At 38.0% G+C, this 14,676-nt stretch overlaps 1 protein-coding gene across 1 annotated transcript in view; it reads left to right on the top strand.

The window, feature by feature from the left end:
• ITGA1 (integrin subunit alpha 1) overlaps positions 1 to 14,306 on the top strand; it is a 164,402-nt gene extending 150,096 nt beyond the window's left edge. Inside the window, exon 29 of the mRNA XM_061129817.1 lies at positions 4,450 to 14,306. Within this exon, the coding sequence (XP_060985800.1) occupies positions 4,450 to 4,494 (45 nt within the window). The 3' untranslated portion in view covers positions 4,495 to 14,306. The remainder of the gene's footprint in view (positions 1 to 4,449) is intronic.
• The last annotated feature ends 370 nt before the right edge of the window (positions 14,307 to 14,676 follow it).

The following is a 14,676-nucleotide window of genomic DNA, read 5'->3' as shown; positions in this document are numbered from 1 at the left end:
GAAGGAAATGGCAACCCATTCCAGTATTCTTGCCTGGAGAACTCCATGGACAGCGGAGCCTGGTGGGCTATAGTCCGTGGGGTCACAAAGAGTTGGACACGACTGAGCGGCTAACACTGAAAAAAGCATAAGTGTAAAAGCAAACACATTCTTCCATCCAGGATATGATTTGATGATACATTCTGATGGCTTCTTAGGTCTTCTTTTTAAGCCCAAAGGTTTAGCAACCTTTGGACAGTCCTGACCTGTAGGTTTAATTAATTCAGTCACAGCAGCGTGAGTGCCAGTAATCAGAATGGTATTTCCACAGAAGAGGGGAGGAAAACTAGCACTTATTGAGTGTTCACTGTGTACCAGGAAACGTTTTCAGCTTTTCCACTTCAGATATTAACATCAACCCTATGAGAAAGACACTATTATGGACCTCATTTTGTAAGTAAGGAAGCTGAGGCATAGAAAAGTTAAATATGTTTCCCAAAGTCACATGGTTTGTCAGTTGCAGAACAGAGATCTGAATCTGGGCCATTTCACTTTTGTGGCAGCGCTATTAACCCCCTAACTCTATGGTCTCCCTTGCTTCTATTCACTCTGTTTTCTTTATAATCTTTTCAACTAAGTCTTTTAACTATATTTTATACTTGGGGACACTGAAGCAAACAGAAGTTAACCCCGCTAAGAGTTCTCATCTAGTAAAGGACTGGGCTGAAGCAATGCCTTTATCCAGTATTAGCTCTGGAGCTCCAGGAATTGGTTTTGCTCAAGAAGGTCATGAACTCCCTGAAATATATAAAAATATTTGGTATTGGAGTGATAGTCCCTGGTTGGATTCAGCCTTTCAGCAGCTCTGTTATACTGGAAAGATTACTTGCCCTCCTCTTGCCTGAACCTCCCTGAAGCACTTTGTCTGCAGTAAGCTCAGAAAAGCTACCCTTATCCCCAGGCATCTTTTTAGACTAATTTTAGACTAGTGGAGCAGAAACCTCAGGACTAGCCTTTCTTCATTCTTCTTCCAAAGAAGCCTTTCTTCCATTCCTCTTCATTCTTCTACCAGTCTGGGAGTTCAGAAAAACTCTCAGTTTGAGACTTTGTACAGGGAGCAGGCCAAAGATTTCTCCTGGAACTAGAATTCCATTTCAAAAGGCACAGTCTCTGTAGCTTTATCTTCATAGCATAGAAGAGATTAAGACTTGACAAAATCTTAGTAGGTGCTTACTATACTTAATCTTGAGGGGAGAAGGCTTTAGAGGACACAGGTTTAAATAGATTGGGAAGTATGTCCTGAAATATGATAACACATGCTAAGGGAGAAGTTCAGTCATCATAACCAAAAGGATAGAATGAGATGGTCCACAAAGGAACCCTGAGAAATCAGATTGTTCCTGTCTTAACTTGATCTTATATTGATGTCTAAAGATCCACCCTTAATGATTTATTTACTAATCCTGTAGCTTTGTTCCTCATCCAGTATGCATATTGTGAGGGGAGTGTGAGTCGGGGATAGTACTGCTATCTAGTAGCCTTTTATATGTTAATATAAATGTTTTGGTGATGGACAGGGAAGCCTGGCATGCTGCAGTCTGTGGGGTTGCAAAGAGTTGGACAGGACTGAGCAACTGAACTGATAAATGTTTTCATTCAACACACATTCCATATTACAACCGTTGAGCACGCATTTCTGCCAGGGACTGTTTAATCAGACTTTTGCCACAGGGTTTTTAACTGGGCAGGGGGCGGGGGTGGGAGGGGTGGACACAAATAAGATCATGAAGTAAATACAAAAAGAAAAAGAAAGAAAGTGAAAACTATAAAGTAAGTTTGGGTGCTGAAAACAGACTTAACTTGTTGCAAATGTTGACTAGAATTGGCCCTGTCCAATTTGAAGCTATGAACATATATTTTCCTAGTTTTCACTCTAATCACCCAACTTGCACTGAAAAACCCAATGTTAATAGAATCAGTTGGGTAGAAAACTTTTGATAACAGGAGTTGAGTTTTAAAACTAAGCTTTTCATGTGTGGAAAGCAAAGGGAGGTTGAAAAGAAGCAAAAAAAAAAAAAAACCACTTGAGAGGGAAGAAGAAAAGATCAGGAACTGGGCAGGGCAGGAAAGAGAAAAGTCATGATTCACCACCTGCTTTTGTGAGAGCTTCCTCTGATTTATTTTCGACTCAGGACATGCAGGTACAAGTTAAAGGGCCTAATGGTTTGTGAATCCAGAATGCGTATATTTGGCTCAGAGAAAAAGGCCTGATACATGTAGGAGACTTTGTATTCTAGGGAAGACACGTTTATTGTTCTTCATGTTCATTTGTTCTCTTGTCCCCTCTTTTGTGATGTCTACCACCAACTAAGTTCTGGAGTGGAGGAAGGCATAAAGCCCTGAGTAAAACTTCTCTAATTTAAAACGGCATATTTTTCCCCATGTATGCCCTTAGAAGTCTCAAATGTTTAATAATAATTTTCTTTAAAACAATATAGGACTCCCTTGCATAATTTATCACAACTTCATGATTAAAAGGGACCTTCCCTGGTAGCTCAGTCGGAAAAGAATCTGCCTGCTGTACATGGGACCCGGGTTTGATCCCTGGGTCAGGAAGATCCCCTGGAGAAGAAAATGGAAACCTATTCCAGTATCCTAGCCTGGAAAATCCCATGGGCAGAGGAGCCTGGCGGCTGCAGTCCATGGAATCGCAGAGAGTCCAGCACAATTGAGCGACTAACACTTTCACTTTCTTTCAGGATTAAAATGACATGAAAGTGCCATGTTTCCAAAGAATTAACTCACGGTCTTTGCTTGAACTATTATAATCCACCTGAAAATTTTTAAAAGAATACAGATTTAAAAGAATACTTCTCTAGGACCCTTTAAAAAGATTTTTTTAATACCCATGTTAGATTAGAATATTGCAAAGGTTCCTTCCAGCTCCTATCCTCTTTTTTAATGTAACAACATAATGTGCACAGTCACGTCCAATGCTTTGCAGCCCCATGGACTGTAGCCTGCCAGGCTCCTCTGTCCATGGGATTTTCTAGGCAAGAATATTGGAGCGGGTTGCCATTTCCTTCTCCAGGAGATCTTCCCAATCTAAGGATCCAACCCTCCACATCTCTAGCATCTTTTGCAATGGCAGGCAGATTCTTTATCCTTTTTTAAAAAGTATTATTATTATTCTATATAGTTGGAAATAATAAAGCAGTTGTAATTTTTATCACAGTGCATCATGAAAAGTGACCCACCTTCACCACCATGTGGAATTTTTCATATGTTCAATTACTTCATTTTCATATCCAAATGATACAGGGTGTTTTCAAGAGTCTCTTTATGTCAAGCCTATATAGATGGATGTGCTAATACATTTAAAGTTAATCCAGGACTTCCTTTATGGCTCAGTGGTAAAAAGTCTGCCTGCCAATGCAGGAGACATGGGTTCGATCCCTGGTCCGGGAAGAACTCACATGCTGTGGAGCAACTAAGTCCATGTGCCACAAATATTAAGCCCGTGCCACCCAGGAACCACAGCTGCTGAGCCCACGTGCAACAACTACTGGAGCCCACTCCGCAACGGGAGAAGGCACCACAATGAGAAGCAGAAGCACCACAACGAAGAGTAGCCCCTGCTCACCGCAACTCGAGAAAAGCCCACGCAGCAATGAAGACCCAGCACATCAGAGCCAAAAGTGAAAATATATATTTTTAAAGTTAATCCAGACAACTCAGAAAGCTCCCCCAACCTCCTAGCCATAGTGTACCTACCAGATTCACCATCATCTCTAATGACCTCAATTTATGACCATTGATTGTTCGGTGGAAATTTCTCTGACACATGCTTGAAAAAGAAAGATGATGGCAAAGTAGAGACAGTGCTGGATAACTACAGTTTGCATGTCTCCCGAAATATTTTTCCAGAACCCTTTAAGTTAGTTTGCTACATATATTAGTTTTTTTTTTTTTTTTTAAATCTATTCTTCTGTATCATCTAATCTACTGGCGGGGGGGGGGGGTGGTTTCTTTTCTTTCAATTTTATTTATTTATTTTGGCTGCACTGGGTCTTCGTTGCACAGGCTTCTCGTTCTGGTGGCTTCCCTTGTTGCAGAGCACAGGCTCTAGGCATGCAGGCTTCATCAGTTGCATCAGTCAAGCTCAGTAGTTGTGGCACAGGGGCTTAGTCGCCCTGAGGCACGTGGAATCCTCCCAGACCAGGGACCGAACTCAACTCCCCTGCATTGGCAGGTAGAGTCGCAACCACTGGACCACCAGGGAAGTCCAATAACTGTCATTTCTTGACATTCAATATTACCTAATAGGTCAATTGAAAAGAATACCTCTCGATTATTTTATTTGTATGCCCACAATTGCCAACAGTTTACCAAGCTAAATTTTATCTGAGATTAATATTTATTACCTAAATTCAAATAACTAATTGTGTTATGTTTGGTATTTTCTCTAAGATCGGATTCTTCAAAAGACCACTAAAGAAGAAAATGGAGAAGTGAAATATTTGGAAGAGAAGAAGTAATTATTCAATAATCTATCCTCAGGTTTGCCTCAAATATGTGACAAGAAATTAATAAATACAATCAAAGACATAGTCACATAACTTTATGTAATCCATCAGGGATTAGTCACTTAGAAAATAACAGATCAAGCAAGATCCAAAAACAGTACCGTAAAGATATATTTTATAAAATGTTGAAAAATATTTTAAAATAATTACTCATTTTTGTTGAGTAAGCAAAATTACAAAGTGTTTTGAAGCTGAAAAATAACCTGTACAAATATGTTTATATATTAAATCACCAAAGTATTTAAGGAATACAGAAAAAGATTTTTATGATCATTGAAGCATTTACTTTCAAAATAATATAAATTAAGCTTTTTCCATTGATTCCTGATGGATATCCACATTCAGCATGATAGTCAACATCTGTGAATGCAAAGAAAGGAATTTTACCTGAAAAAGATCACTTCCCCTCATTTAAATGAGAAAAATTTTCCTATATACAGTATGGACTGAAAATAGAATCAAATCACAGAGAATACAGTCAGCATCTTTGTGTTGGGTTCTGTGCTTGGAAAATTTTCTTTCCAAAGTGTTTGTAAACTAGTACAATTGAGCTGAAATTTTATCTAGGAGAGAAAAATCAAGAAAGACTCGTTGAAAAGCAAGTGCACTGAATGGATTAATTTAAGCTTTTATAGAACACACTTAATTTTGATATTGAACTCTGAAACTCAAAACTCTTTTATACTAAAAATAACAGCAGTTTTATGTGACATGGCACTGATTTGTGATAAAAAATCATGTGTGCAGTATATGCAAAAATGATTTCTGATAATGTTGATGGATGCTGCAGAAATGCTGGTCATCTTTGCTGGGCAGCTTTTAAACATGAAGGGTCCCAGGATGTAACCCAGAGTAAGAGTTGATTCAACTCTTTGGTACATGGTTCATTCAAACCCTCAAGCTGTGAGAGTATGTTTATTTTTCATCTTTGTAAAGGTATTTAATTTTCCAAACACAATTCTTTCTATGAAAAGGCAGTATTTCATTTCAGTATTGCATTTTACCAACAAGCCACTGCTTTTTAAATGTGGCATATCAATATTTAAATATATCTCCAGAAATGCATTTTAAAGAATTTCAAGTTTGAAACCTCATACCAACAGAAAGACATCACACTTTTGTAAGAGCTTCTTTGTTCTTGAAGTAATCATTATGGTGCATCGGACTCTACTGTAGCATAAGTTCCTAGGTTGCTCCATTTCTTGGAAAAAAAAACAACAATGAATGAATGTATATGTAAACTACTGCTGTAAAATTTGCTGCTACTTATGCAGCAACTCCATCTCTCTACCTGATTGACTGTCACAAGATCAGAATCCATCCTCATCTAGAAAATCCTGGGCTCTACTTTTCTCAAAAAGCAGCAAATCAATGGAAAATAATCAAATGCCATGGATTTCTTTTTAAAAAACTAATTTCCAGGGAATTTTCTGTGAACTCAGAGGCAGCCTACCTCATGGCTCTCTACATCTGCACCTAATATCCTGATGGTCAAAGACAGGCACCTGGGGAGTGCTGAGGACATCAGTGGCTAAAAGAAAGGCTGTCTTTCCAGAGATTTCGCAGCCTCTTGCTGGCCTGTCATTTGTTCAGATATGTCCCATTTTAGAATTTTCTTCATTCCCACCATCTGTCTCCAGGTTCCAAAATCATTCTTTCCACCTGTCCTTTGCTCAACCAAGCATCTCTCATATTCGGAGTCATCACGGTGCACAGCCCGCTTAGCAGCTCTGCTCCAAGCTCAGCACATTCTTAGAAATAAATCTGATAGATAAAAAATTTTTTTAATTCACACTTGTTCTCTGACTCCTAGATAAAGCATTCACTGAATCAGGAGTATGCAGATTTCAACTAAATATATTGTTAACCCAAAGGGGAAAAATAGAAAAGATGACATTTTGAACATATTAGAAAAGAGGGGAAGAGGTATTTGGCCAGATCAAATAGCTACTTATAAGCTCTACACAGTTTTCAACAGAAGTCATTCATGGTTTTTAAGTAGACTCTTAAATGAACCAGATATCCTGTTTCCCTAATATTGTAATCTTTTGAGGTTTATGTGTGTATGTGTCTATGCATCTGTGCACGTAAGTGTTATAAACACACATGCACGCACGCACACACACGCATGCATGCATACCCAGACACAAATTGAAGAAAAAATACCTCAACACCAAGTGACAGTTTACAAGAAATAAACACACAAAAGCTACACCACAGGAGAAGTTTGATTCATCCACTTTGCATATTCTTTTCACTTTCTTTAATATTTAACTTTAGCATATAGTTATGTAATATCTAGATATCATAAATGTAGAAGCTTTGGCTAAAATAATGTCAACAGTTGTCCCAAATTAACTTTGTACAGATGTTCTAAAATATAGTCAATGATTAGGAAATATATAAAATGCTATTATTTTAAAACAGTTAATAAGAAAAGTGATACAATTATGAACTTTTATTGGTTATATTAAATTGCAAAAAAACTTCCTTTTTTAACTTTGGTATTTTTAAAAATTAATTGTTGCTTTTGCTATAGACTGAACTATGTAAGAAGTCCCTTTCCATACCAAACCTATAATGGTATTCTGGTAAATTATTTAACAGCTGACTTTCCAGGAGGAAAAAAAAATCCCTGATTTGTGACATTAGCCAAAACAATCTAAATTGTTTTGTCATGGCCATTTTCAAGCTACTAACATAACCCTAACCAGCTTGTAGAATTCCTGAAAATATATATGTCAGCTCTCCTGTATCAGTATAAGCTGGCTTCAGCACACCATTGAGATAGACTGTGCGTGTGCTAAGTCACTTAGTCATGTCCGACTCTTTGCAACCCCATGGACTGTAGCCCGCCAGGCTCCTCTGTCCATGGGCTTCTCCAGGCAAGAATACTGGAGTGGGTTGCCACTTCCTTCTCCGGGGGATCTTCCCGACCCAGATTAGATGACAATGATATAAATAGATGATAGATGGATATGATAGATAAATAAAAATATAGCATGTATATATATACATATACAAACATGCACAATACAATCAGATTTCAGATTATTCTTAAAATGCTACCCTCAAGCCCAGTAGACAAAGTGCTACACAGTTTCCTGTTTTTCCATCTTAATTTCTAACACTGTAATCTTCCTTTAACATTAATAAAATGATACAAACTTGCTGGAAAAGGAAGGAGTTGAAAGCAAAAATATATATAATTTTGAAGAAATTTAATGAAAATCAGACCTACACAGCTGCAAAGACGCTGTTTCACTTTCTCTAGGAATCCAGAGCCCGGGAGCCATACCGTGAAAAGTCATTCTCTGTAAATATTTGTAATTTCTATGATTCAGTTTGAACTTCAGTGATCCAGTTTATTCAGTTATTTTCTCCAAGCCCTAGATTCTCGGGCAATTTAATCTTTGAATATTTTCTATGTCATAACTGGGTTTGAAATGAGGTTTGTGGGAGGACATACTTTTATAAAATTTGATGTTTATTCAACTATAGTAATTTATAATTTTACCTTTTATAAAACCAATACCTAGGCTTAATTGGGAAACAAATATTTGCTCAAAGCAAGAGGCGGTTGCAGAATGCTTGAGTTAAGTTGGGTGGGAGGAGAGGCTGAGAGGAGAGCTGGTGCGTTCTCTGCAGGCGGCCCCGGAAGGATCACAGTTTACAGCGCGTGCCCGCCGGCGCTTTCCTACCAGATGTCCTCTTGGTCAAACATGTAATCTGCTCCTTGTGAATGAGCTGTCTTTTCTTCACACAACACTGAGAAAACTAGGGAAGACTCAGGCTCAGAGCATGGTTCCTGTGTCCAGGACAGCCACAGTATTGTTCAAATAGAGAGGCTTCCAGGCAAATCAGTCTTTTAGAACTAGTATCCTACATATCCTTCATTGATTTTCAACACTTCTGCTGAAGTCTCCCTTTATTAGTCTTCTCCCCAAGGGACACTTTTGAGAAGACTCCTAGAGAAAAATCTGTTTAAAATGTGTGCTCTGTTTGCTGTGAATACCAGCTGCTTTGACTTGATCACTTACACAGGATGTCAGTTCTACCTTCTTCTGTAGCAATCTAAATGGTTGGTACAGTAAATGGAATAGGAGCAAGATGAAAGGCACTTCAGAGATGGAGCATCTTTAAAGCATTTACAAACCATTATTGGGACACTATCAGCAGTGTGGGGCTGGCAGGATTTAGCCCTTTGGTGGGTCACTATCAGCACCCCCTAATCCCCATCCTCATCCATGGAAATTACAATATAATCTAAAATCAAAAAGAGGAGCTTTAAAATCCTCAAAATGATGCTACTACTTTTAAATTAAAATATACAAGTTAACTGTAAACAGCAGGCATTTTAATGCAAATACAACTGTAAGGTGAATCCCCTGGGCAACAGGATTCTAACCAGCTTGCTGTCCCTGATCACTTCCTACCCAGAAATTCTGAAACCACCACTGGAAATGAACCCTGCAGTGCATTACAGAAGGCTGAAGCCTACCATTTCTGAATGGAAGCACTGTTGTGCAACATCTTAAGTACAACAGTAAAAAGAGAGTTAAAATCCAACATTGTAATCTGGTGAAAGAGTCAGTATTTTTGATCCTCGTATTAAAGTTCAACCTTGAGTTTAGCAATTCCAAGCAACAGCCTTTGACCATCAACCTTGAGGGAAAGTAAAGGAGTGTGTGGAGGCTCTTCAGTCTCCAGCCCATTGTCCCCACAACATGTGGTGCCCGGGACATCCAGTTCTTAAACCTGAACTCCCAAATCCACTATATCCCAGGATCAGCCCTCCCACAACAAATATACACATAAGGACATGCTGAAGTTTTACCATTCCAAGAAATATATCAATACAAGGATGAGTTATCACTTCTAATGTTGGGCTCTTTGCTTTGAGATCAGCTTTTTCTTTCCTTTCAAAATACATTAAAGCATTTCTTCCATAGCTAATAAGTTCAGAACATTACACAGGACTTCCTTGCATTTTCCCTCCATCATAGGGTAGAGAATTTCAATGTCATGATGACTGGGCAGTAGGACAGGGGCCATTTGCAGGATCTCTCTGCTTTCTGCCCTCCAGGAGGCTTCTTCTCAACTGTACCATGGGGATGTTTGGTTTTAATCTGGGTCTTCTTGGAAAGGCCATTTGAAGCCTGGTGCCCCTTGCAAGGCCTTGAGGATTGGATGTTCCTTATTGGTGAGTTGAGTCTTGGAAATCCTCTAATTATCTGACACACCATGGAAATCATGGCAATACTGGGCGGATACCAGGAACACTGATAACTATGATTGTGTTTGATGTTACCATGTTTCAAATCACATCTTGATGAAAAAAGAGTAAGTCTGGAATTTCAGGAGCTTTTGTGCAAGAGACTGAGACTCAGCATTTAATCTTTTATTTCAGTTTGATCTGTGCAAAGAGACTGGGAACCAAACTTTTAAAAGAAATATTCTAAATGATAGGATGAAAGCCAGAATTCAACAGTCACATACTGACAGTCCCTGTCCCCAACTCTGTTTTCGAGAGATGGAAAGAGGATTGGATGGGGAAGAGTGAGTGGTATAATTGTTTCTTTCTGCTACAGAGTAGTCAAGCAGTAAGGGGTCACCACACAGCACACTAATGGTGGCTTTCTGAGAGATCTTAGCATCACTGGTCCAACGATAGGTGACAGTCTTCCTGCCATGTCCCTGAGACATCTTGCATTTTGAGAGACAGAAAAAAAAAAATGTGGGGGAGGGGCTAAAGCTATTTATCTTTTATGTACACACCATTACTCCTCAAAATACTGCAAGCATTTTTAGCCCACATCATACCTGGCCACAATACTAACACATGTACTTCACACAAGTAAATTGTTGATTAAATAAAAGTAAAAGTGTATTCTTACCTGTCTGTTAACTAGGGTTAATTTCCTGAAGTGTAACACACTTTGGCTCAAGTAAAAACATCATTTGAAGCAGCAACAGCTCAGATCTTCTTCATTCTAGAACCATTTCACACAGTACATCCCAATACTTGGTGTTTAATTGAGAGACACTCCTGCCTTTATTCAAGATGTAACAGCCACCCTCTGTGTTCCTTATGAGGGAACACTGGCCTGAAGCGAGAATGGTGTACTGTGTGTTACTAGCGTCAGGTTGTAAAATTGTTGACAGACAGTGTAAAAAAATGTGTCCATTTTATTAAAAAGAAAAACATTGTATATAATAACTATTGCCCTGAAACATGTATCATACTCACTCTAATAAACTTTTCTGCATGGTCTAACATGAAGTATATTCACTGCTTGTCTATTTGCCTCATAATAAACTCATTAAAATGAACAGCTTAAGGGTGCGTGCAAATGACTTTTACTGGACCAACTTGTTAGAAGAAAATATTTTGATTGCATTCAAGAACAAAGAAGCACTAACTCTTGATTCTAGTCATTTATTAAGTGCCTGATTTCAATACATGTTAAAAAAGAAATTGGTTATCAGGTAACAATGATTTAAGATGACATGATTAGAAACAGCTGAGAAACCAAAAATCTATTGTGAATGTCCTATGTGTGGTGCATCCTGTACACTGATTTGAGGTCAGAAGTTTGGTATTTTTGTATAATTCTATCTTATCTTGTGCATCAGCTGTGTATTTTACGTCAAGGTAAATGAGCATCCTGTCTTATATGTTAATAAAAAAAAAAAATGACTCTTTCAAAGAAGAATGTGACTGCTGTGATTTTAAGTACATGAATTTTGTCCAAGATTAGTATTTCTTTCAAAGCACCATTTTTTTTTTTTTTAAGCTCCTTGGTAGGTTTCCACTTTAATGCTTCTAAGCGGAAAAAACAAAAAGCAAATGCAGTCTGTCTGCGGTGCTTCCTTTATACAATATAGCAAGGAGATTAGTCTTTTGCAAACTTGAGACAAAAACCTCAGAATCCATTATTACTACCTATCTTCTCCTAATGAGATGTTTTAATAATAAATTATCGGCTGTATAATAATAGATTGGACCACATAGTATAAAACAAACAAAAAAACTAAGTGAAAAAAGTTATTTTCTCTATTCAGCCTATAGTTTAAAGAAATAATTTCATATATAAGGGCTAGAAGTAAATGCTGGAAGAAGTTTAATAACATGTGTTCATCTTACAAAAGATTTTATCCTCAAACTATGCAGTAGAGTGAATGAAGGAGATATTTTAATGGAAGAAAAAGACTGACTTATGAAGAGGTTATCTGTAAGGTCCTGGACCAAATTTGTGTCAGTACATGATTCCAATGCACTATCTTTTCCTCTCTGACTATGAGTACAATAATTCTTTTCCCACTTCACCCTTCACCCAGGAGGAAAAGGCAGTGGAGGTAGTAGAGAGAATCTGGCTATATTCTCTGTAAAATAAGTGGCAGGCACAGAAACATTATTATTTTTAAGTGTAGAGCATAGACACAACATTTGCTTTTCTTATCCTTTGTGGTGTCCGATAATAAAATTAATGTGATAATCATAAGCAGATTTTAGTAACAATGTTCACCAAATAGAAGTGATCATTAAAGGGACTGCAGATAATTTGTTTTCTTCTTTAGAATAGCTATTTGAATTGTTTTTTAAAAGTGAGTGACAATTTTTAGATTAGGAAAAAATCTTTTAAGGTAAAAGGAAACATATTCACATTGTAAAACAATTTGAAATTCAGAAAAAATAATTTTAAAACAATCATTTCACCAGCACCAGAAATTACTAACATTAAGTTGTCTTGTTTCTGAGCATACATATTTATTTTTTCCATATTTCTATTTTGACATACTTCAAATCACAAAGAAATGGTATGCTGTGGGTGTTTTAATTTTTAAAATTTTTCTTTCATAGTAAAAGGATGATAGCCATCAAATTCCTTCCCTCATCCTGGAATTGGCAACAGGAAGGAAAATTACCCCCATATTCTCTCAAGTTAATAACCATTATACACATATACACATGCCATACTAGTCCGTGTCAAATAATTATTTCTTTAACTACTTCTTGAAGCAGCAGTGGTACAGGGCAAAGAGCAAGGAGTAAACAGGGAAAGATGGGAAAGGTACTCTCACTAAAAATAATAGCAACTGTGGCCTCATTTATCACACAAAACAAATTTGTTTAGTCACTCAGTCATGTCTGACTCATTGTGACCCCATGGGCTGCAGCATGCTAGGCTTCCCTGTCCTTCACTGTCTCACAGTTTGCTCAAACTCATGTCCATGGAGTCAATGATGCCATCTAACCATCTCTGTTAGATGCCATCTAATCTCATCCTCTGCCATCCCCTTCTCCTCCTGCCTCTTCAATCTTTCCCAGCATGAGAGTCTTTTCCAATGAGTCAGCTCTTCACGTCAGGTGGCCAAAGTATTGAAGTTTCAATTTCAGAAAATGAATGGTAATATGACAAATGTAACTCTGACCATATCAGTAATAATGTTAAAGGTAAATGGTCTGAACAGTCAAATCAAAAGTCAGAGATTGCCAAACTGATAAAATAATAAGGTCCATCTATATGTCCTCTAAAAGAGATTCAAAGGCACAAATAAATTGAACAGAAAATTATGGGGGAAAGATACCATGCAAAGAATAACCATAAAAGAGCTGGAGGCGACTATATTAATATCAAACAAAATGAACTTAAAGATGAGTGCAATTCCATATTACTCAGCAATAAAAAGGAATGAAATTGGGTCATTTGCAGAGATATGGATGGACCTAGAGTGTCATACAGAATGAAGTAAGTCAGAAAAAGGAAATATCATATATTAACACACATATGTGGGATGTAGAAAAATGGTGTAGATGATTTCATTTGCAAAACAGAGATAGTGACACAGACATAGAGATCAAACAAATGGATACTGAGGGGGAGAAGTGGGGGGTGAATTGGAAGGTTGGGGTTGAAATATATGTACTAGTAATACTAAAATCACTGCAGATGGTGATTGCAGCCATGAAATTAAAAGACGCTTACTTCTTGGGAGGAAAGTTATGACCAACCTAGAGAGCATACTAAAAAGCAGAGACATCACTTTGCCAACAAAGGTCCGTCTAGTCAAGGCTATGGTTTTTCCAGTGGTCATGTATGGATGTGAGAGTTGGACTGTGAAGAAAGCTGAGTGCCAAAAAATTGATGCTTTTGAACTGTGGTGTTGGAGAAGACTCTTGAGAGTCCCTTGGACTGCAAGGAGATCCAACCAGTCCATCCTAAAGGAGATCAGTCCTGGGTGTTCGTTGGAAGGACTGATGCTGAAGCTGAAACTCCAATACTTTGGCCACCTCATGCGAAGAGTTGACTCATTGGAAAAGATCCTGATGCTGGGAGGGATTGAGGGCAGAAGGAGAAGGGGATGACAGAGGATGAAATGGCTCGATGGTATCACCGACTCAATGGACATGAGTTTGGGTAAACTCCGGGAGTTGGTGATGGACAGGGAGGCCTAGCGTGCTGCTATTCATGGGGTCGCAAACAGTTAGACATGACTGAGTGACTGAACTGAACTGAACTGAACTGAATACTCTGTATAAAATATATAGCTAATGAGAACCTATTGTATAGCACAGGGAACTCTACTGAATGCTCTGTGATTACCTAAATGGGAAGGAAATCCAAAAAGAGGAGATATACGTATACATATAGCTGATTCATTTTACTGTACAGTGGAAACTAACACAACATTGTAAAGCAACTACATTCCAATAAAAATTAATTTTTATAAAATGAATGTAATTCTAGACTTGAGAATTCTTGTGAGGGAAACCTGGAATTCCTTAAGTATATAGAAATCCTAGACTTATACTTGAGTTGACTTTGATGTCTGGCAGGTTTTCAAGGACTCATAGGTGCCTGAAATTAAACTTCTGTGTGGAGTAGAGCCAAATCAAGGAGTTATCTCACTCTGAGACTTGACTCTTAAATCAGCGTGTAGCATGCCTGACTTGCACAGAGTTTAGTTACAATGGTTCCTTCCCAATTTCAGGAATAATAAGGCAAGCACCATTGTCTGTAGGTAGCCAGGCTGCCAGCCACTTCACAGATGAATGCTCTTTGGCCATGTGCCAGAGTTCTAGTTAGTACATGACTGGCAAGTACTA

Source organism: Dama dama, chromosome 25 (genome assembly GCF_033118175.1).
Source record: "Dama dama isolate Ldn47 chromosome 25, ASM3311817v1, whole genome shotgun sequence".
Taxonomy (NCBI): domain Eukaryota; kingdom Metazoa; phylum Chordata; class Mammalia; order Artiodactyla; family Cervidae; genus Dama; species Dama dama.
This window is presented reverse-complemented; position numbering and strand designations above follow the sequence as displayed.